Source organism: Microtus pennsylvanicus, chromosome 16 (assembly GCF_037038515.1).
Source record: "Microtus pennsylvanicus isolate mMicPen1 chromosome 16, mMicPen1.hap1, whole genome shotgun sequence".
Classification (NCBI taxonomy): domain Eukaryota; kingdom Metazoa; phylum Chordata; class Mammalia; order Rodentia; family Cricetidae; genus Microtus; species Microtus pennsylvanicus.
Window position 1 is genome coordinate 28220361 of NC_134594.1, and position 25573 is coordinate 28245933.

The 25573-nt window shown below is 35.3% G+C and overlaps 1 protein-coding gene across 3 annotated transcripts in view; it reads right to left on the bottom strand.

The window, feature by feature from the left end:
- The window catches only part of Nbea (neurobeachin), a 492297-nt gene that overhangs the window by 326359 nt on the left and 140365 nt on the right, over positions 1-25573 (bottom strand). For all 3 annotated transcript variants that reach the window (XM_075950839.1, XM_075950838.1, XM_075950840.1), the window contains exons 25-29: positions 19324-19504; positions 17961-18091; positions 14388-14495; positions 10655-10823; positions 8563-8658 (exon numbers count right to left, since the gene is read on the bottom strand). In XM_075950839.1, coding sequence (XP_075806954.1) covers positions 8563-8658; positions 10655-10823; positions 14388-14495; positions 17961-18091; positions 19324-19504 — 685 coding nt within the window. The remainder of the gene's footprint in view (positions 1-8562; positions 8659-10654; positions 10824-14387; positions 14496-17960; positions 18092-19323; positions 19505-25573) is intronic.

Consider the following 25573-nt stretch of genomic DNA (forward strand, 5'->3'; position numbering starts at 1 on the left):
CATAATTTATGTGGCATAATGAAGGGTTGACGAAGTGGAGTTTCCTGGCTATACAGCAAGATTCTACCTCAAAAGAAATAAAACACAAAACCAAAAAAAAGGACAATATAATTTCCTTTATAAAGCTATACTACACATTCATATGCCAAGAAATAATTTACCCATTTGACTAGCAAACTAATAGTTAAACTATATAGATGCTCATGTATTAGCATATAGATTTAGTCTATGTTGAACTTTTAATGCATCTGTCTTTTCTTATAACAGTTCATTATCTCACTTGTTTCCTGTGTTATTTACACTGATCAAAAATTATAGAAAAAGTAACATGAAACATTTGTTACACTTATCTAAACTTATTAGGTTTATTAATAATGTTAACATTTAGCTTTATCATCTTATAGGACATGTTACCAACTAAGATTTTGTTTGGGCAGGCTTATTAGCAGGATAACACCAATACTCACCTTTACAAAATACTACTTAATTTTCTCACTAGCTTACTAATTTACTAAAGAACTACTTCCTGCACTCACTTTCACATGCAAGACATGGGAGATGCCTTGCATCTGTAAAGAAAGATAGCTTTGATTTGACATATCACTACCAGTCTGAGTTGGAGCAATTAGGCAAGAAAAATGAAACAAAAGCATATAAACTGGAAAAAGTCATTTCTGCAGGTAGCATGTTTTTCTACACAGAAAACTCTGTAAGATCACACACACACACACACCTGCCAGCAATAATAAATGAATTAGTAAAGTCATGGGATAGAAAAATCAAAATGAGACACAAAAATCGGCATCATTTCTAAGAATACACTATCTGGAAGAAGTAACTGGAGAGCAATCTTATTTAACCATGAAAACAAACTAATGAATACATTAGTGAAAGGTGGTGAAGAATTTATACAAGGAAATGATAAAATACAAATAAAAAATCTAAAGACAACACAAAAGATATTTTATATGCATATATTATAAGATTAATGTTGCTAAAATAAATGTACAATAGTCAAGCTAATCTATAAATCAAGTAAAATTCACATCAAAATACCATTGTTTCTTATCAGAAATTGAAAAAATGGTTTATAAGAAGCTAGACGATACTACCAATCGTGCCATCAAAGCTATGGAAACAAAATTGTACTGATATGAAAACTGAAATAAATGAATGCATTAGTATCAATATCACAAATTTAAGTTTGCACATTTGTAGCCAACAAATGTTTAACAAAACATCAAAAATAGAGAATGAAGAAAGGAAAATTTTTTCCATATGTAGAAGAATTAATCAAATTCTTATTTCACTTACAAAACTCAATTTAAAATAGATTAAAGGTTGAAAACCTGCAACTAAAACCACTAGAAGGAAATGGAAAGCAACTGCTGACATACTTTTTCTTTTTAAAGATATTTTTTATTTATTTTTTTAATTTTTTATTGAGAACAAAAAAGTTTCAGCCTCCTCCCAGCCTCCCATTTCCCTCCCCCTCCTCCCGCCCTTCTCCCCCTCCCTCTCCAGTCTGAAGAGCAGTCAGGGTTCCCTGCCCTGTGGAAAGTCCAAAGTCCTCCCCCCTCCGTCCATGTCTAGGAAGGTGAACATCCAAACTGGCTAGGCTCCCACAAAGCCAGAACATGATATTTTTAAAAATGAGCAGAAACATGGGCAACAACAGAAGAGGCAGACAGAGTAGAAAATATCTTCTGAATAGCAATAAACAAACAAAAAAGCAAATAATCCAAGTAAGAGAGAATAAACAACCAATAGAAAGAAAAATTCAAAATAGACGCAACTAAAAGAACTCTGTAACAATAACATAATAAAAACAAATAACTTCTAACATGGTCATAGAATCTGAAAAGATATATTTAGAAATTAAAACGATGAAAAGTTGTTCATGACAAAATTCATATCATAATCAACTAGAAACAACAACTAAAACCACAATGAGCTATCACCTAGCTAGATGGAATGGTATAATCAAAATGATGAAGCATGACATCACAACACAGAGAAAGAAACTCCACACTGTTGCTGGCAATGTGAAGTACTCTAGGCATTGTAGAAAATAGTAGCGAGGTACTTCTAAATAAAAATAGATAAAGTAGGACCACCAAAGTCACCAGCAATTATGTCTAGGTTTTATGTACAAAGCAATGGAAATCAGTAATTCAAAGAGATATACAATGCTCTTCACAATGTTCAAGATGTGAAGTAAACAGAGGACTGTGTAGATGTACCTCACAGAAAAGATGAGGTACATAGACACGATGGAATATTATTCAACCACAAAACACCAATAAAATCCATTACTTGTGACAAAGTAGACAAAGTCAAGGGCACTGTCTAAAATGAGCTTATGAAAGCAGATGTGAATGGATGAATACCACATGTTCTCAATCCTACATGCAATTTAGAAAAAGACAATTCACTGGGTACTGAATGGAATTATTACCAGAGATAAGGAAGATGTTAGTCAAAGGGGACACAATTATAGAATTGTGTAGATATACTTTACAATATGATAACTACAATTAATAGTGAGATACTGCTGTCATAAAATTTATGAAAATGTGTTTTAAATATCCAATCAGTTCTAATATTTATCACACAAATATGACCCACCTATCAAGTGAGTGGTATCTGAGAAGTATGATGCAATCATTCTACACTGGATATAAATCTTAAAACAGCACACTCTACATCACATAATAAGAAATCAAACAAATCAGTCATGATCACCCTCTGGAATACACATTCTAATAAACCATAAACAGAAGACAGGAAGTAAGCAGACACTATGTTCAAGAGGACGGCAGTGAGGGAAGGGCTGCTGCAATTATATTTGTAACTTCCTTTTAGTACAGCACAGTCAAAGAAAATGGTTGAAACAAAGAACAGTATGGCAAAAGAAATACAATTTTTAAAAAAAAAGATTTATGTATCCATTGTTTTATGAGTGTATCTTTCTGAGTAAAATATATCGTCCAACACATGTATGTAAGCACTTGCAGAGCAGAAAAAAGTATCAGAGACATCTGCTTCTGTCTCCCAAGTGCTAGGTTTAAAGGTGTGCACCCACAGGCCCAACTACATTCTAGCGTTCATGTTGTTCTTTGATCCTAGCTACATGTGAAAATAGTGCCATTCTCCACTTGGAAACACACAGTTTATGAAAATGTTTTAGAACTTCACCAAAAAAACAGTCCTCTTCATCTCCAAAAAGTAAAACCACACTGGTGATGTGGGAGTGTCATATATCAATCTGTTGATTTCCTTGGTTAAGCAATAAAGAAACTGCTAGGCCCATTGGATAGGCCCACCCTTAGGTGGGTGGAGTAAACAGAACAGAATGCCGGGAGGAAGAGGAAGTGAGGTCAGACTCCGCAGCTCTCCTCTCCGGAGCAGACGCAAGAGAGACACCATGCTACCCGCTCCCAGGCAGACACACGCCATGCCCCAGCTCCGACCCAGGATGGACTTAGGCTAGAATCTTCCCGGTAAGACCGGTGCTACACAGATGATAAGAAATGGGCTAGTCCAGGTGCGAGAGTTAGCCTAGAAGAGGCTAGATAGAGATGGGTCAAGCAGTGTTTAAAAGAATACAGTGTCTGTGTAATTATTTCGGGGCATAAGCTAGCCGAGCCGGGCAGGCGGCTGGGGTGTTTGGGGACGCAGCCCTGCCGCCGCCCATATTACTACAAATGGCGCCCAACGTGGGGCTAACTGAGTCCACAGAAAGCCTGAGAAAGCTTGGGAAAGAGTGAAGCATGTTTTCTTGATTGTGACAATTTCTCTGGTCTACTCTGCTTGCCAGAGGCAAGCAAGCGCCTCATCTAAGAGAGGCTTTCTGACTCAGAGCTCCCCGCCTGCTCCTGGGCAGAAGGCAGAATCAGGCTTAGGCAGGCGGAAGAGCATGGCGGATTCCTGCTGCCATACAGAGACGTGTTTTCAGACTGCGTAGTGCTCTGCGTGTCAGATTTGGATGTAACTTGGATGAAAAGAATTTCTGTGCTGCACGCTCAGTCTCAGAATTAAAGTGCTGAGTGCCGCTCCTACCTGGTAGCCCCAAGAGGCTTCCTGACTCAGCTTTAGCTGCAAAACCCTGCGGCTCATTAAGAGGTCCTGCCACAAAACACTTAAACAGTGTTGATGAAAAGCTGAACACATGCTTTTCGGGTTTTCAGCCGTAGCAGGAAAAAAGCTGTGCCGTTTAAAAATGCTGGCTTTCTGGGCCATCCTGCCAGGGCAAAATCTGACTGTTTGAGGCAGGAGGGCCGGCTACCGAGAGAGGACTTGAGTGTTGTCTGTTGTAGCTCGCTGGCTGGCAGGGACCTTGAATTGCTATAAACATGGCTGCAGCCTGTATATCCGCCATGAGGCTGGAAAGCTAAGGAATGGACTGGATCTAGCTGGCAAAGCCACGCCTTTAGTCCTACTGATATTGCTTGGTAAATTAAAGACTCATGTGGTCAGAAAAACAGAGAGAGATACAGTAAAGAGAGCGTCAAAGACAAAGAAAAATTTTAAATGATTTACTGTGTGTTAAAAATATACGCAAGCTAAAAGTTGAAGTTCTTAAAGTAAAAAAGAAAAGGAAGAGAGTTGTTGTGTATACACACCTTTAATCCCAACACTTGGGAGGCAGAGGGAGATTGAACTCTGTGACTTCAAGGCGTGGTAGCACACGCCTTTAATCACAGTGCCTAGAAGGCAGAGACGAACAGATCTCTGTGAGTTCAAGGTATAGTAGCAAACACCTTTAATCCCAATGCCTGGGAGGCAGAGACAGGAGGATCTCTGAGAGTTCAAAAACAGCCTGGTCTACAGAGTTATTCCAGGTCAAAGATGTACGCTCAGAAAGCAAAAAGTTAACCTAGAAATGTCACAGCTTAGATTCTTAAGCGCCTAGTGATTTAAAGGCGCAAATCAAAAGTGCTCCTGGATAGTAAAAAATTGCAGATTCACAATAGGACAGATTCAGACCAATAAATGAGTCACACTGTTGGATGAATGTACGTTGGCTTGGGAGAGAGAAGAAAAAGAATATAGAAAATAAAGTTAATGGTTTAAAAAGAAAAAAGTAAAAGTAAAGTCTTTAAAGAGACAGAGTACAGATAGTTATAGATATAAATAAAAATAAGCCGCGTAAAGATGGAAAATTCACAGAGAGTCTGGATTATGTACATTGTGTTTTCTTTAAAATTTTTGACTGTGAAGGAGCTAAGTACAGAGAGACATTTCATTACCTGGGCTGCCAAGCTAAACCAGAATGGATATAAGGGTATTACGATTTCAGAATTTGGGTCTAAGGATATGATGCTTTGGAGAGAGTCTTCTTTTGTTTTCACAGAGGATGAGACTCTATGGATTTCTTCTATTCCGATTTGGTATGATGGACCACGTCCTCCTGAAGGGTTGCTGTGAACATTTTCAGAAAATTGCTTCGCTCAACTGCCAACTGAGATGAAACTAGCACACAGGTTATACCAAGAAAGACCTAATTAACGACGCCCCCATTCAGCAGGAAGCAGTTTGGAGAGAAAAACTGCGCCCATGTTCCCAAATATGGTTTATAAACGTTCTTTTACATTTAAAGGGGGAAATGATATAGGTATGAATAATTTGCATTGGTATGGATTTTAAGGTCAATTTTATTATATGTATATGTATTTCCGATATTTATTAAGGTATTGTGATTGTTTAGTTCATTTAAATATGTACTGCATAATTAAGAAATATAGGTTGTTAATGGATAATCATTGATAATAGTAAAGCTTGCAGTCATGTTAGTTAGATTTTCTAGATATATATAGAGATATATTTTAGATAGATATTCTTCATGTCTTTCAAAGATTACAGAATAGGACATTTAATGTTTTAATAACTGAGGACTTTTCCTGACAATGAGACACTCTGCTCCTGGCAGCACCAATCTCCTTCAAGAGGAAGATGGGCATCGAAGAGGTACCTTATGGAGTTTGATAGCCATTTGGGCAAGAAACTGCTCTTGCCTGGACTATTGCATAAACTGGACACAGAGAACCCACAGAGAGAGGACTGCTGAACTTGCCTAAGGTGAGATGATCTTTCGGGGTTCCTGATTCATGAAAGAGTCTGCAAGACATTCTGCAGGACACAACAGATAGTGACTGAACTGACTTTGAATTTTCCTGCTTTATGGAAATGTCTGCTGGATACCATGGGCCTGTAGGCTGAAGATGGATGCCCCAACGGTACAGAGGAACTTTGGGTGACTGTCCAGGCAGCGAGATGTCTCTGTCATTTCTAGAGTTTTCCTATTTCTTGTTTACTTAGGTAGTATTATATCCTTCTGGAGTCTTTGCTGGAGTTGAAGAATGAATAGATAGTTATAGTTTTCCTTAGTTATGATAAAGATTATTGTAACTTTTACTTGATAACTGTTTTGTTATATGTAATTTTGCTATGTTAAAGTTAAAGCCTTCCTTTTTTTTGTTTTAAACAGAAAAAGGGGAAGTGATGTGGGAGTGTCATATATCAATCTGTTGATTTCCTTGGTTAAGCAATAAAGAAACTGCTAGGCCCATTGGATAGGCCCACCCTTAGGTGGGTGGAGTAAACAGAACAGAATGCCGGGAGGAAGAGGAAGTGAGGTCAGACTCCGCAGCTCTCCTCTCCGGAGCAGATGCAAGAGAGACACCATGCTACCCGCTCCCAGGCAGACACACGCCATGCCCCAGCTCCGACCCAGGATGGACTTAGGCTAGAATCTTCCCGGTAAGACCGGTGCTACACAGATGATAAGAAATGGGCTAGTCCAGGTGCGAGAGTTAGCCTAGAAGAGGCTAGATAGAGATGGGTCAAGCAGTGTTTAAAAGAATACAGTGTCTGTGTAATTATTTCGGGGCATAAGCTAGCCGAGCCGGGCAGGCGGCTGGGGTGTTTGGGGACGCAGCCCTGCCGCCGCCCATATTACTACACACTGGTTTCCTATTCTGCAGAAAAACTGTTTACTTGCAGGTTCTGTTGTCACCAATAGGAATTTTCACTTGAATAACCAGGGCATTATTGCATACAACAGTAGTTAGGATCATTTTTGATCTTGTCAGTAATAAAGACTGGTAGTTTACAACATTAACCTAAAAGTAATTATTTTTTATTATCATTACAAAGTATTCCAGATAAGCTAAATTGTTGCAGATGTGAAAATTTCTCAATGAGCATGGACATTCCAAAGCACACTCTGTAAATCTTGGCAATTACTCTACATGATTTTCAGTCACTAGGGAATATGTTTCTTCACAAGACAAACCACATACAATGTTTATGTTATTAATTTTCACAAAGAAATTTTCATTTCTCATAGTGTTAAAAAGCCCATTACCCCAACCCTCAAAAATATAAGAGCTCATCCAGGTGTGATAAAAAATACTTTGTTAGCACTGCTTGTTCTAAAGTTATCCTAGGACATTATTAGTTAGGTATGGGATATTTCCAACTATGGTTTCATCTGGGGCTCGGTGTCCTCAAAACTCAGTCCAACTGTCAGCAGAAATCACTGCCTCCTCAGGTCAGGGTTCAATTTCCCATTTTTCTTGTTGGAGTTTAGCTGAGCAGTGCTCTTAGCTCCTAAGTTGCTGTCAGGTGCTTGCTCACAATTCACAGTGTGTCTCTGAATTCCTCTTTTGCAACCTGGATTACCACTCTTACATATTAATGTGACTAACAGTGGAACTAATTACAGGAGGAAAACCCAGCATGTTCAACACACCATGAGTTGTACGAGGTGGGCACACAAGGAAATTCTTGGGACCACTAGAGGGAGAGCTCGGCCTGACAAAACTCTTGTTCTGCAGCAACACATGTTTTGTTAATAAGACCCAGAAACATTATCACTTTGGCTGCTGTATTTTTCACCTCTAACATTTTTTCATTATTTTTCTTTATGTGGGCTCATTCTCTCCTCACTGTGTTCACATTTCCATTAGTTGAAGCAAGCCTTAAATACACTTATAATTACTGTGTTTTAATGTCTTCATTTGTACCATTTATTGTTGCTTACAAATCTATTTCTGTTCAATGATTTTTTTCTGCCAAAATATCTTAACATGCTTATTAATGGATTATTGGATGTTTAACATTTAATTCCATGCACTTTTTATGCAAGACATTTTTGCATTCCTTTAAAGAGTATTAAGACTATGTTCTGACTAGATGTCAAATAATTCATAGGCCAGTTTGTCCAGAGTTACTTTCAATCTTTTGTTTTTCCTAGTTAATCTGCAGGTTGCTACAGTTTAGCCTAAATTAAATACACTACTGTGGTATGGCTGGTAACAGCTAGTGTACATCAGCATAGTGAATATTAATATAATACATTAAGTACTCTTCATTTGAAGATGTTAACCAAAAATATAATGGAATGCAAGAACAAAAGCTATACCTGGTTCTCAGTAGCAACATTATAGAAATAAAACACATCTTCTTTATATATTTATATTATACCATGAATATTTATTTTAAAACAACTCATGAAACAAAAATACCAAATGAGCAGTGAGACAATGTCAGTATTACCTTTGTAAAATGAGTGGGGAAAACTCTGCTCAGGCATTAACTTGGCAAGGAGTCCATGATTCAAACTTGGGTGAGGGATAGATGGTATGACCACAACTGTGGAGAAAATCATGGAGCCATATTTGAGGAGGAAAATGACAGTAATATAGTCCACACCAAAGACTCATGACATTTCTATATTACTGTAATAGGCACACAATACTAAAGAACACATCTCTGAGAGCGGGAAAAGGAACTTTAAGAGAAAGGAAGTAGGTGATATACTCACCGAGTAGAGTACGATTAGCAACATACATAAAACATACACACGGACCAGAAAACTAGACTTAGAAGATTCACTATAATAGTGCTCATTTTATACATATAGGACACATACAGTAAAATCTTCATGCTTTAATAGGACATCAGTTTGAATGGTAAACTGATGTTTAATTTGCATAATAAAATTAAAGTAATAATGTAATAATGAAATGGTATGACCTGCAACAAGAAAATCCTGGCTAAAATGTGATCCTTTATCTCTACAACAGCAAGAAAAAGCAAATGAGTTTATTTCCCTTAACGAGATACAGTGGTTTGACCATAAGTATCTACTCACTTTTATTACATCCATTTAAAAAGCAAATGTGTTGACTTAGTAAAGAATCCCATGTATAAATAAATCCAGTAGCATACCTACAGTATGCTACATTTTAGACTAATTTAACTACACTATTGTGGTATGACTGTTAATATTTAGTGTATGCCAGAACAATGAATATTAACATAGTATATTAATCACCTGCAATTTGAAGATGTTAATCCAAGAAATATAAGGGAATGGAAGAGCAAAAGCTATATATGGTTCACAAGAAATAGCCATTGAGTTATCAAGATTACAGTACAAACAACAGGAAAATATCTTGATGTAAACACTTGGTAGGAAATACAAATGATTAGTTGCCACAAAACATATTTATAGTTCTCAAGTACAGTAGGCAAAATCAATTACTGGATCATGGTCTAAGAATGGATTTATGTGAGGAGAATTCTGAGTGTTTGTGAGAACACTCTGAGAAAACAAGAGTCTTTTCCCCTCAGTTTCTTCAAAACACAGACTTGTTCTTGGAATGTGTTTTCAAGCTCCTCCCAAGTATAGCAGAGAGGAGTGCATTTACTTCTGATTACTCATCATTGCTTGCTGCTGTTATTCAATCAAATGTTTAAACTATCTTTTATATGCCCCGATGGGAAAACATGATTTTGTCATGTGCAGCTTATCCTTGTGATTGTGCACAGCTTGAACTCACGAGAACTTTACTCATGTGATCTTCTCTTAACCCTTAGAGTATAAATTGGCTATCGCATGAGACTTTATTCTGCCTCATTCATCAGTGGCTCCATTTTCCCAGACACCATTGCCTTTAGAGCAGTGGCAGCCAATAGTATAACAGCTCCTGCAAGGTAAGTAAGTGTCCTGCAAATGAGACCAGTATAACCCAAAGTGGCTCACTGTTGTCTCTGATGTTACTTCTCCATAACTCTTTTAGTTACAACTACTTTGTATAAACTTTTTCCAACTTGTACAAAATTCAAAATCTTTGTTTGCTATTACATAATTGATGTAATATTTAGATGTTGGATTAAGTGTTCACTTAGTAGCAAAAAGAGGAGGGGAAAGAGCAAAGAAGGGAGGGAGGGAATTTTTTAATTAGGCTGTAAAGATTGGTATTTTACCTTATTGTTATCTTGAGAATCTATATGAGGACCTCCTATTTTCATGCTTATAAAAGTTTCACAATAAATGTGTTGAAAAGCATGAGTCCATTGCATGGTAAATAATAGCATAACCAAATGATTTATATTCACAAATGGGAAATAGTAACCACAAAGTTGCACTGACATATGAGAATGATAGCAAATATATACAGACATATCCAGTGTATTTGTGTCAATCTACAAATACTGAATCAGCATCTCCACCAATTCTGTAAGTGTCTGAAGTGTCTATGAGTAAGTACAATTCAAACATGCATGCAGAGTGTTAGTGAGAGAGCAGGAAAGAAATAAATACTAGTGAAATGACAAGTAATGGAAACTAAATACTAAGTACCTGTACTTGTTGGCGAATTTATTTCTTGTCTGATGTTTCTACCTGGTTGGCTTCCAGTTCTCGCGGTCTCTCTCTGGGGCTCTAATATGTCCCGATACTTAGACACCATCAGAACAGAGATGAAGTAAACAACGGCCAGAGCTAAGAACTGTGCCTGCTTGCTATCATCCTGTGTAAAATGAAAAGGTAGTTTGACACTCAAAAATTTTAAGATATAAATCCACACACTATAAGAAACTATTTTTGTTATTAGACTTTAAGCTTTGTTTTAACAGGTGCTGGAAAGAAAGGTAGAGGAACAGCCCAGTAGTTAAAACACTTGCTCCTTTTACAGAGGACCAGAGCCAGTGCCAACTACCCACTTCTGGTGGGTCAAAATGATCTAAAACTCCATCTTCTGATCATCTGACATGCTCTCTGGCTTCTTTGGGCCAACACGGACATATTTATATAACCAATAAAAATAAAATGACCCTTCGGAGCCAGTCAAGATGGTTTAGTGGGTAAAGACACCTGCATCTGGTCCTAGGCATCCAGATGCCTCTGACTATGGCAAGGGAGCATGTGTGAAGATGTTGTGTGGAACACACACACAAATATAAATATAAATTGAAAGAAAATTAAGAGTTGATAACTGAATTGCTTACTAAGTACTATGTTAAAGATACACACAAAGGGCTGGAGAAATAGCTGAGTAGTTAGGAGCACTAGCTGCTCTTCCAGAGGTCCTGAGTTCAATTCTCAGAAACCACATGGTGGCTCACAAGCATCTGTAATGAGATCAGGCGCCCTCTTCTGGCCTGCAGGCACATATGCATACAGAACACTATATGTAATAAATAGTTCTCTCAAAAATAAAGATACACACAAAACGCCTAAAATGCTTCATCTGAGTTATATGTTAAAAGAATTTTAAAAGGTAACATAATAAGATTTGTTCAATGCGCTACAAAACATCACCCTTTCTCTTACCATTTTAATCTATGAATTTCTTATAAAACATGCAGATAAAAAAATTACTGTCCTGAATTTTTTAAAAAAACAGTTATTACAAATAAAGCACAATTCAACTAACAAAAGACTCCAGCCAAGCATAAAGTCACACACAGCCCAAGCTGTAATAGACCCTATTTCCCACAATGCTTCTGTTCTACCACAGGAAATTCTGCTCCACGCAACTGGAGAACATTTGATAAATAAATGCCGAATAAATGAAAACAAGATATGGTAGAAGCACCACTATGAACTACAGTGGTAGCCAAGTTAAAACATTTTCTTCCTAACTGGCATGTAAAGAGCTGTCTTTGCATCTAAATGTAGGACTGCAAGCAAGCACCTCTACAAGCTGCTGAGTCATCTAACTGACCAGATTGTTTTTAAGCAATGTTTTCATTTTACATAGCAAATTCTTCTCCTTCTATACAGGTAATATATACTTTCTTTCACTGCCCCACACACCCTCAGAACTCCTTAGGAACACAATAATCACAATCTCTAAATTTAAATCTGAATATACACATATTTAGTCTATAATACTAAAAACGACTTTATGAAAAGCAAAACAGCTGGGTAATTCTGGGGAAAGCACAAAAGCTCCTGCCTTGAAATTGCTGCCAAATACTCAATTATTTGTCCTCTGAAAGCACACATATACATAGTCTCTCTCTCTCTCTCTCTCTCTCTCTCTCTCTCTCTCTCTCTCTCTCTCTCTCTCTCTCTCTCTCTCTTCTCTCACAAACACACAGAAAGGTAATGCGCATATATAGATTTCCTAAAACCTAATCTGAGGTCTTATATATTTCAGAAACTAAAGAAACAAAATGTGACTGTTGTTTTATAAAAACTTTGAAAGTAAAGTAAATAAAATTCTCAGCATTTACAAATACAATCAACTAACATACTAACAACTGCAAAAACACTTCCAAGACCCCAGATTATTATAGGTGAGAGATGCATTTACAGTCAAGAAGTACAGTGATTGAAAAGGACAGTCTGACTCTACACATGTGTGTTGTCAATCACATGCAGACCTGCCTGATCCTTATTGCTCAAGCATACTGTTGCATAACTTCAAGTATAGTTGCTAGTGTATTGGAAAGAGTTTTTTCTTTTCCCTAATGTATTAGTGAAGAACTACACAAAAAATTGTCCAATTTATCCTTATATAGTAATGATTACATAAAAGAGCCTGATTCCTCCACTCTTCCAGTGCTAAGCATTATCATTTAAGTTGTTAGTTCATTTAATACTGAAAATATTTCATCTTAATTTTCATTCTGTTGTCTACTGATGATACTTTAATCACGCTGTTGAATTACATTATATATTTTGCATTTATTGCTTACATGTGTTATGTTTTCCTATTTATCTTTTAGGCTATTCATTTTCCAAATGATTGATAAGAATCAACATTTTTCTATCATATATCCACAGCATGAAACATCATGCCACATGGCTTAGTCTCAATGACATTGTAAACAACAAAGTACTCTATTTAACTGATTATTATATATACATTTCAAACATAGACTTCTTTAAATATTCCTTGAATCATTAACCATAATTAAAACAACAGGATCTAATCTGGCTGGCTAATAATGCCTGTATTTAAAACTGGTATTATTGCTTAATCTGCTGTGAAACACTGTATTTCTACATGAAATTCATGAAAAGGTCAATCTTATTTTTAGTTGCCTTGAGTAAGCAGTCACAGAGTAGAGAGTTCATGAACCCTTCCTTACGTTATTTTTCGTTGAATGTTATTAAGCCTTCTCTAATTCAGATTCCTGCAGATGCCATCATTTGTGAGAGTAGAGGCCAGTGAGAGGGTTCAATGGTAAAAGCTTTTACTGCTTAGCCTGGAAATCTGGGTATAATCCTTGAAACTCCTCAAAAAGGGAGAAGAATGGGCTCCACAAAGTTGTCCTAGAACCTCCACATATACTCTGTGATATTGATAAGTCCCTTCAAATGCATCATGAGCACATATATTTACAATAATAAATAATTTTTAAATAAAAGAAAATATCTTCCCATTCCCAAAGGCAACTTACATTAATGCCTGATACAGTAACTTTTTATGTCTACTTAAAGGAACATTGAGAATAATGAAATATTCATTATATGGAAATGGAGTAAAGAATATAAAGGCAGGACCAGATGACCTAAGAGAAAGTCAAACATAAGGCTATCTCTAATCTTGGAATATAAAATAAATCTCAAAATTTCTTATCATTTGTGTAAGCAATAGTATATACAGACGTGTGTGTCTGCTTACCTTTGAGTGCGCGTGTGAAGACATTGGGTGTCTTCTATCATTCTGTAATTTTTGAGGCAGAGGTTCTCACTGAATCTGAGAAACCTCACCTGCACTTCCAGCAATAGTGTTACAGAAGTGTAGCACCATGCCTAGATCCTATATAGGCCCAGAGGATCTGAATTCAGGTCCTCATGTTTCTGCAGCAGGAACTTTACCCAGTGAGCTATTTTCCCAGCTCGGTATGCATCCATACCATTTTTCAAAAGTAAACTATCAATAAGCTTTTGGAAAAAATAAGGTCCAACTATTTTACTGTCAGAAAAATGCAATATATCCAGACAACAAGACGGTTGGTAGCAATAGCAACTCTTTACGAATTTTACACTGATTAACAACAAATGACCATGCAAGTTGGTTGTTATGGTTTGCTTTTTGTTTGTTTTTGCAAGGAAGTCAAGCAGATTTAAAACTTACCACATCTCGAAATACGACAGCACGAAGGCGATTGATATCAACGTCCTGAAGAAGTCTATCGGGGTCCTTGATAGGAGAAAGATTACCTGGAACATTTTCTAAGGGAGTCTTGAAAACAAGAGAAAAATATTGATAAATACCATATTCTGGAAAATTATTGATAAGCATCATTTATAGTATTTTCTATATTAGGATGATCTTCCCACACCATTTCCTGCCTCCTCACAGAACTAGAAATTAGTGATGGCAAAACTGGGAGGAGGTGTATTTTCTGTTCTCTGCTTGTCATGCTCTCTCTTCTCAGTGTTCTTATTTGCTATCAACACAGGTGCCTCTACAGTCTCATAAGTGTAGGTAAGGCTGTGTAGGAAAAAAATGGTCTTGCCTTTTAGAAAAACTGAGTGCAAGTCTTTGGGTTAATGCTTGCTACTAAAATTTCCAGTTAATAATGCTTTTAATTCTGATGATTTATTCATCATGCATATACATGTATGAGATTAAAATATTGTTATGAAACATTATGCAATTACACATAAAATTACATATGATCAATTTTAAAAGGTAAGCTCTAAAACTAACTTAGTCATAGCTCACTATAGTAGATAGACATTAAAGAATATATCATCGAAAGGTTTTCTAGTTGAAGAAACAAAAATCTAAGGATTTTAGATAATATATTCATAACATAAATTAGAAAGCGTACCAAGTTACTTTGGCTAACTCTAGTGCTTTTTCAATTACTCAATGTACTAGGAATGCTTTGGAATAGATCTGACACTGTATGTATACAAAATGCAAATGTGTGCTTTGCACAAAACAGGGATGTGCTTGCTGACCAACTACTACTTCCCTACAGCCACCGCTGTGGTGTTTCACCCCTAAAGAAGGCTGTAAAGCTCCTGTGGAACATGGTATGGGAAAAGGTTTCCACTAAAATCATCAAGTTTATCCATTCTATGTGAAATTGCTACTACTCTAAAATTCACCTAGATTACCTAAATGATAACCTAATGCTTTTAGCATGGGATAATTATGAAAAGTTGCATATAATTTATAGCACAGATAAATTTACAGCACATGTAAAGAAATTAAACATATTTTAATATATGTACCATTTTACATTTTATAAAGAGTCCTTTAATCTCAGTTGATCTTGGAAAGGGTATGAGAGAACAAGTTTAAATTGCTGCTCCGTGTTTACACAATATGAAAATGAGGCTCTATGGAGATAGAGCTCGCGTTCAAGTGTGTCCACATTTGTTCTAGAAAGTCATTCTACTAGATCAGAAATCAACTATGGTTTACTGCCTAAATAGCTGTGTATGAAATGCATGCATAAAACTCAGTTTTATTCTCTGTACTGATGTACTTTGCCAACAAGTCAAATATTTTTCTAATAGTCCAGTATCACCACTTACCTACTTTTCATTGCCAGAGACACACTCACTAACACAACCAAACAACACAAATTTCTGTCTCATTGGGTATGCTGTCTATATAAAACAAGAACCACAATTTAGTTTGAGGATTCTAAAGACTTCCTGTTACCCACTGATGTTTATTTGGCAAGAAAACTACAGGCTCCCTGGTTGTTGATTTGGACTCTGTGAGTACCTATGAGCCAGGTTATTTGTTTTCTGGGTTTTCTTGTAATGTTCTTGACCCATCTAGCTCCTACAATCTGTCTTCCCTCTCTTCAGCAGGATTCCCTGAGCTTGGCCTAATGTTTGGCTATGGGTTTCTGCTTCTGTTTCCTTCAGTTACTGAATGAAGGCTCTTGATGACAACTGGGGTAGTTATCCATCTGCGACAGACATAAGCCTCTACATATTTGTGAGAGTTGTGTAACTTGGTCTATTTGTGGGATTCCTAGCAGGAGCAGTCTCCATGCTTTGGCTTTTTTTTTTTTAGAACTATTCTTCATACTAAATGGCCTTGATTAACCTTAATACAAAAGGAGGTACTTAATCTTACTGCAACTTCATATGCCATGCTTTGTTGATACCCACGGGAGTCTTGCCCATTTCTGAACAGAAACAGAGGAATGGATTGGGGCAGCAGAAGAGAATGGGAGAAGAGGGAGGGGAAACTGTGGTTGATATGTAAAATAATTAATTCAATTTAAAAAGGAAAGAAAGAAAGAAAGAAAGAAAGAAAGAAAGAAAGAAAGAAAGAAAGAAAGAAAGAAAGAAAAGGCACAGTCCAAGACCTAAGCCTCTCTCAAGCAGTTGACTAGTTACACTCTTCTAGTGTTAAGAGAAGCAAGGAGCATCAGTAACACCCGAATGTTCACCAACCCCAGGAACCTCTATGTACTTTAATACAGTCTTTTTGCATTTTAATTAAACAATCTTCATTTAAGTTAAGATTCTTATTCACTTTAAGATACTAGATAATTAAGATATGGAAGACAAGAAAATTTGTTTCAGAATCTTCTATGCTAAGTAGCAGAAGCCAGAATACACCTCAAAAACATTTCTTTACAACCTACAGTACCACAAATGCTCTGAAGGCATAGAGATGTACAAGATATGGTCACCACCCTCTAGTAACTAGCCCTTTAATGTCTATGCAGTGATTATGAGCCAGACTGCTGACACAGTAATATTTCTCAAGCAATGCAGATCACTATGGGATCTTGTCAGCAGTAAAATAATAGGTGGGTCATATTTCTATGACAGCAGTGAACAGGAAAAGATGCTGTAACACTGTAAATAACTAATAGGCTTTATGCATGTGCAGTTGGCTTAGCAGAAACTATAGCAATACAGAGCCGTGAAACTTAGAAAACCGATGAAGTTTCTATGTTATGTCTTCAATTGTTGAGCAAAAAGTTACTGAAATTTAATTACAAGTGCAGTGAGTGATAAAGAGACATGTTGGTTTTATTGAAACTAAAGGAATTGTCTCTAGATGAGGGCACAACAATGGTATGAAAAAACTTTGTCCTGAGAAAGCAGCACATAAGATGACCTATATGAATACATTTAAGATATGTAAAATGGAAGGAAACATAATTCAAGATAAGGAAATTATATAGACGTTTAAGAAGTCAAAATCTTTAATGAGCTGATGAGGTCTATATGTATCAAAGTTCACAACCAAGAAAAGGTACTGAGCAATCATACAAACCTTCAAAGTCAGGAGTGTGCACGTGATGTCACGTGTCAGTTAAACACAAGAAGAGAATTAATTTGTAATTAAGTATTGCCAGTATATTTCAAACTACTATATACTATATCATTTGATGGACAAATGATATACTATATCATTTGATTTAAAAATGTTCTTTGCTCATAGACTGACCTCTGAAAATAGATGTAACTATTTAAAGCAGAAATCTTCAGTGCTATGTGCCAATGCAATTTTTAAGAACCCTATCAGTAGAAATTACTAGTATCTTCTTTAATTACATACAAGTGAAAATCTTAGGAGGTTGGCTAACTTTGCAGATACAACCAAGAAGCAGAGAAGCCAGCACCAGGTCATCAAGCCTATGCCATTTTCTACATCAAAATGCACTGTTCTCACAAATAAAAAGGACAGCATATTACAGAGGAAATGGTTGATTACCTTGGATGCTGCTGTGGCAGTCACACTTTGGGGAGCTTCCTGAGGTTTACTGCTTCCATGGGAAGATTTGCTTCCCCTGTCTCTCTGTCTCTGTCGGCATTCTAAGCAGTTTCTCACAGCTACACAACAAACTAAGAAACCAGAAAGGTATTAACATAAATTGTTGACATTGCTATATAGAAAAATGTTTTGAATTTTACTTTCTTTTCTTTATATTTACTTTTCTGCCACAGATAATTAGATAAATTTAAATTATGAAATATAATAATGAAGGTACAATACATAAAGAATATATATTAAATAAAATACTCAAGTACTCCTGGTTCAAAAAAAAAAAAAAGAAAAAAAAAACAGATCACCACGACCTTTCAAACTCCAAAAATAAGTCTTCCTAACTCTATAATCCTCTATCAGTCACTATTACAAATGTTCTGTATCAGTAAAATTTTTTGCAACTCAAAAATGCTGAAGGATGTTGCGGAGATGGTACAGTGGGTAAGAGCATTTGTTATACAGACATGGGTACCTGAGGACAAATCCTTTGAACCTATATAAAAGGTAGTTATCATCACTCGTACTTGTAACCCCAGTAATATAAAAGGACACCGTAGTTCCAGGTGCAGTGAGAGACACTATATCAAAGGATTAAGTGGGAAATAATAGAGAAGGATACTGGACATCATCTTCTAAGTTTTACATATACATTCATTGGTAGGCATGCTCACATATATAAACATACATATATACATATGCTATACAAATCATACATCCACACTTTAAAAATGTTTAGCAATAAGGCTCTGCCCTTACTTCACCTATCTAGATGACTCACAGCACACCTTTCTATTTTAGGCAGCATCCCCTCCGCCAGAAGAGCTATTTGCATAGCAGGAAGTTTGCACTCCTTGTCAATAACAAGGAATCATTATTACAGGAAACATACAGATTTGGGGCTACCATTTCTCTCACTTCCTTCCTCCATTTCTTTGGTAATTAATACTGGCCATTGGACTCATGCCTCTCCCATTCTCAATCAGGGCTCTGCTATATACCATATCCTCAGCTGTTTGCAGGCCAAGGACATAAACAAGGTTCTCAAATCTTCATTAAAATCACTTCAATGATAAGTACCAGTTTTACTGATTTCTAAATAATTCTAAATATGTTTGACTATATTTGAGGCAATAAATGATTCCATGCAGTCTCACTGGGAAGACACAAGGTTTTAAAACTGAGTAATCCTGAGGATTACAAGACAGTTACTAAGATGCAGGTTCACAACCTGAATCAGTGCTTTCTCTACCTCAGAGCGGTACAAGTCATCTTAATTACACAGCGTGGACCATTGCCTTGGCTTACTTACCTAGCCGTAGGCACTGTCTCATTAACCCTCCAGAAGACATGTTTTTTTCAGCTTCAATCTCACTAAAATTTAGAGAGCTGGCAAACACGAGGACATCAACCATAGCCATGAGGCGGCTGAGGAACGTCACTGCTGTCTCTGCTGACATGCCTTGTGTCACTTCAATGTTTTCCAGTTCAGTCTTTAAAAAAGGAGAGTTAATTTTGTTTCAAATTGGGAAAAAAAAATGGTACATGTTACACATAGTACAGGTGAAAAAGTTTGAAAAGCTTAAGTAAGAATATAAAGAATAAATTAATACTACCTATCACAAGACCTTGCCAAATTTTCTTTCCTAACCCACTATTCTTAAACAAAAAGCTCATTTTAAAAATGCATTAGTTTAAAATACTGTATTAGTTGAATAAGACTTCATATAATTTCACAAAGATATTTAGAGACAAACACACTTATCTTCTTATTCTTGTTTCAGTATAAAAGAGATACCTCTTTATTTTCTAAAATCGTCATCTCCATTTACAAATGGATATGTTTTCCTTTCCTACAGACATAGTGAATAACGGGAAGGATAAACAGCAATTTTCTTTGGTAGCAAATGAGATGACTGTCAAACTATAATACATACTAATGACATCTGTTCTGAAACACTAAGGATTTTATGTGTCCAATAAGACTAAAGTTGATATGATCAAAAGAATCAATCCTTTAGATTCCTCACTGATAAGCTATGAAACCCTCACTGTAGAAGGAGGAAGGAGCATTGTTAAGCTGAACGTTAGACTTTAGCTTAACTAAAATATTCCCGGTGATAAAACTGCTATTTCTTAACTTTCAGAAGAAATATTAAAATTTATTTTCTTTCTTAGAATGTGTAACTCTGGGCCGGGCGGTGGTGGTGCACGCCTTTAATCCCAGCACTTGGGAGGCAGAGGCAGGCGGATCTCAATGAGTTCGAGACCAGCCTGGTCTACAAGAGCTAGCTCCAGGACAGGCTCCAAAACCACAGAGAAACCCTGTCTCGAAAAACCAAAATAAATAAATAAATAAATAAAATAAAATAAAAAAATGTGTAACTCTGTAAGTTATGAGCAATTACATCATTTCTTTATTTTCATTCTGTATTAAGAACACTATAATTATTTTTATTTTCTTATAACTAGAATTTTCTTAGTGTCAGAAGGAGCAAGTTTTCCTTTTCGAGATACTTTGTAAATAAAAGTGCTGCACAAAGATTCTCAAAATACACACACTATCTATACTGACTGATCTCATCTTTAACCAATGACTTTAGCCAAAAGTCAAGCTCATGGTGCATGAATGAACTAGATTCCTGACTGTTTTCACACTGTCTTTGGAAATGCAGGTTCTTACTTATTTGTATTTTGTTCCTGACAAAGCATGAAATTAAGCTGTGACCACAGCTTAACATATATAAGAAAATAATCCATTTTAAGACTACTTTCAATTATTCTAGGATGAAACACTGGCCATCGATTAGATCAGTCAAAAAATTCTTAATACTCGTCAATAAATTCAGTGTATCTACAGGGATGTTCTTAAATTCTTCATTATTTTAAATTGTTGAAATGTTGAGAGTCCTACCTCACTGTATTACTGCTTTATTTTCCAGTTGGAATCTACAAATCTAACCAGTGAAATATACTCTAATTTTAATAGTGAATAAGAAACAAATATTACTACATAATTGTTCAATTGTCTATATAATTTGACAAATTATACCAAATATTCTACCAAAATATCAAAATTAAAAGTAAAATGTTTTCTTAACATGAGTAATAACTTATAAAATAATTCTTATCCCATTCTGTTAATAATTATTTACATGGTATATAAACATCCTATGTTAAAATGCATTTAATATAATTCTTAATAAATCTAAATATATATCTCATCCAATTTCCTATAATTGGAATTTAAATCTGATTGCACACAAGACTCTATTTACATTGTTTTCATTATATTATATTTATTGTTGTTATTAATAAAACAAATATATTGGTTTACAAAGGAAAAAATAATCCTTTTTATAAATTTTTAAAATACACAAAGGTATGTCTGATTAAATGATGATATGAAAACTCAAAATATAACCAATTAAAATTTTCACAATTAAAAATAAAATTTAAAACTAAAAAACCTAAAAATTACTGCAAAAGTAATACTAACCTTAGAACCCTGGACATGCATTAGACAAAACAGACAACAGACCAAAAAAATACAAGAAAAAAGGAAATTATTAAAATTAAATGAAAATATATGTAAAATTGAAACACAAAATAACATTTTAAAATTATAGTTGATTATTTTATTAAAAACAAAATTCTCAGAATATCCATTTTATAAAGTACATAACTATAATTAAGATTAACTATGAAACATTTAAATTTAAATTTATTTTTGTTTGAATAACTGCCCCCAAATATACATGTGAGTATAGCAAATATAGGAGAAAGAATGCAAATTCATTTTACATAACAAGTGTCTAATGGATGGATACTGAAATATTTTAGAATGAACACAGCATGACCCTGCTCAAACCTAACTTAGTTGGGACTTGAGCAGAAATGACTCAGGGAGATCAATGCATTTCTTATACCAACTATCAGAACTTTATCTATAAGGGAATCTTATTAATTTCTCAAATAGTCACAGCCCTTCCCATACAAAACTAAAGTATTTATTCCAGCACAACTTAAAATTCACTTTCTGTGTCAGAAAATAACTCACAGATAAAACTATAGAATGCCTATCATATGAGCTTAGATAGCTGCATACTACCTAAATTTAGGACAGTGTTAAGAATCAGGTTTATATAATAAAAACATTATAGACTTCCCCTACTCCCACAAAACTACAAAATTCTTTTGAATTTTTACAATAAATATAAATATAAATTTGAAAACATGCCATTTTCATGGTATATTCACTGGGAAAATATATAAAAGAATCCTGAACTACCAATAGCTTTATTGTTAAAATTCTCATGTTTTCCAACCCCACATACTATTAATAAATGACTATAATTAAGACTGCCATCATGCTTGACACAGAAGATAAGGTTGCTTTCCTTTCATTTGATGTTACAATTATTTGAAGAACTAGAAATGTTAGTTTTTATTATTTTCCTGGGACAAGAAAAGAAATTAAACCATAATTGACACTGTGTTCTGAGGATTCACTTAAATGGTAACTGAAAATTTTGAGTGATTGTTGGCAGTGGCGTTGGTCACTGGGAAGTGATGGCACATGCCTTTAATCCCCAGCACTTGGGAAGCAGTGGTTGGATCTCCGTGAGTTCGAGGCCAGCCTGGTCTACAGAGTGAGTTCCAGGGCTATACAGAGAAACCCTATCTCAAAAAACCAAAAAGGAAATAAAATCTTGAGTGATAACAACAAACCGTGAAGAGATATATGACTAATGATGTTGTTTTCTTTTCAATGTTTCCTTCCAATTCTCTACCTTCATTCCTAAGTGTAGTAGGACATAAATAATTCAACTGACTAGTCCTAGAAAACTTAACTCAATAAAATATCCCTTAAGCAAACACTGATCAAACTGCATAGTAAGTGGTTCAATTTTATTTGTTTGTTGTTTATTTACAGACAGAGTCTCACTATGTACCCGTGGTATCCTGGAATTTACTATGTAGACCAGAGTGGCCTCAAACTCACAAATAACTCTGACATCTGCTTTTGCTTTCCCTGTGCTGAAAATGAAGGCATGCAGCATCATACTGGGCCAAGGGTCTTAATTTTTTAAAAACTACTGGTTTATTTCTATTTAAAATATTTTGTGAGCTATTTACTGTAACATACAGTTTTAAATAACATAGGTATCCAAAACCCCAATATCATACTGCTTTTTTTAGATTGTCTACTATAATACAAGCCATATGCATTTCTAGCCTTCTTAACGCGTACATTAAACCATCTCCTTTACAGGTAAGACCTCTTCCAGAACAATGACACTGTAAGAACAACTCAGAAATGCTTTTTCCTACAACACACAGTCTATTGTGTTCATTTATGGTTTCAGGGAGGAGACAGACCACTTCAAATGGCCAGTCCCCTATAAATAGCAAACAAATAAAAAATGGTTTTGGTTGAATATTTTGGTATCAAAATAGATTATCTATAATAACTCTATTATCTCAAACATTACAAATGAAAGGCTTTTAAAATAAACTGGATGATTATTTGACCAGACAAACATGTAAAGAAGGGAGTTCCTGAAGGAATTCAAGAAAGTTCTGAGAGGCTTCCCCACCTCTTATATGCCGCATCTATTACCAAATTTGATTCGTTAGCCAATGAAACCAAAGTCGAGACCATGCCCATTAAATGATAGAGCAATACTGAAACAAAGATCAATCTCATACTGGGGTTCACACATCTTTATTTAATCCAAACTTCACAAAAATTTGTATCTGAGTCTCACTGAAAAAAAAAAATCTGCTCCCCCCCCCCCCCAGCAGCCCATCAACGGAGTACAGCACTTATCTTGAGAAATGGCAAATGCTCACTTCTGGGTTTAAGTTTCAGGTTATTTTTTAAATAGGGTATTACAAAAATACTTTGCATTCTCCTTCTAGTTATCTTTTAAAGTTTAATATAGTTGTATATTAAAGATTCTGATGACAAAGTTAGCAAAAATAAGATGTGTATCTTCTAAGAAATAACTGTATTTGTTAAAATATGGTTTATCATACTTAGTAGTCATTGAGCCAAATTCAAACTCTTATTTTATAAAGAATGAATTTACCTAACTTTTGACTGTTCTATAATAACAAGGTTTTTTACACATCCCTGTGCTATTCTTATTTTATGTACAGCATATGCAATATCAGCGTCTCATACCATACAGCTCATGATAAACCTGTTCTACTCCTGTTCTCCCAACAGCAGATGGCTAAATGACCTAAAGTATTTACTATCTAGCTCCACAGAGACAAAGCTTGCAGCTACTACTGTCAAAGTGATCACTACTCCCAGGTATTAACAAATGGAAAGCTTCCCGGACATGAAAATCTGAAAAAGATACATGCATCATTAAACTTCCAAGGACAGGAAGACAGCAGTGTCGAGTGTTTCTGCTCCATGCATCTCAAGCTGACGTTCTTATATGACAGCGCCTTTGGTAAATCAGAGCAACCTAGTCTCCTCCCTCTCACCTGTTCCAGAACACTTGAGGTTTTGTACTTGGTAGTTTTGAGCTGAAAAGCCCATACTTCCAGTGCATGTTTCATTCTTTATTCATGCTCCTCCTCTTTTTCCCACTACATAGCAAGAACACTAAACAATCCAGTAACACTAAAAGAAAATAATATCCTTCACATTTACACATTATACAGAAAGTATGAGAACAAATAAAGATGTTTATTTTTAAAGAGTTATATATACATATATTTAAAATTTATATGAAAATATGTGTTATAATTGAAATATTTTTATTTTACAAAGTATTTATAAAACATTTATAGTGTTAAACCAGCTATACTGCATTTATCTACTACTTTATTAATAGAAATATGACATTAAAAATTTGAAGATTCTTAGTATAAATGTGTATATTTCAAACCTCTGCAAATTTTAATAGCTTATTATTACTGTTATTTTATAGAATGATCATTTCTGTTTTGCATAAAGTATAAAAACATTCTATGTTTATATTAAAGTAAATACAGTCTCTAAAATTTTCTGAATGAAAATTTATATGCTTCCACACAGAAAGCATTGTATTTAGTCTTTGAAGTATAGAAAAAGAAGCACCCTTCCTGTCTTGACATAAGAATGCAGTTTACCAGAATTTGGTTTACATCACTAGAGGAAAGTTGAGATGGGACAGAAGAGATGACAGATAAATGCTAGGCACCAGCCTTCTTCACATATCACTAACTCTTTGTAATGTTATTCCCGGGTCATTTCCTTGGTTTGATTACTAAGTAATTCCACAAGACTCCATTGCTTATATGTCTTTTTTTCCCCCACCTTATCGATGATTTAATTATTCCATTTGCTCAAAACAATGTTTGCCGTCAAGTTCAGCACAAATGTAATTCAATTACAAAAACAAGCTGTAGTCTACCATACATGCTTTTCTAGAGAAGTAAGCACAAAGGAAGTTTGTATAAAATCAGATATACTTAATAGATGGTCCTCAAAATCCTTTTTTTTTTTGGTTGTTAAAATATATTTTTTTATTTTAAACAATTCAATTTATTATAATAAG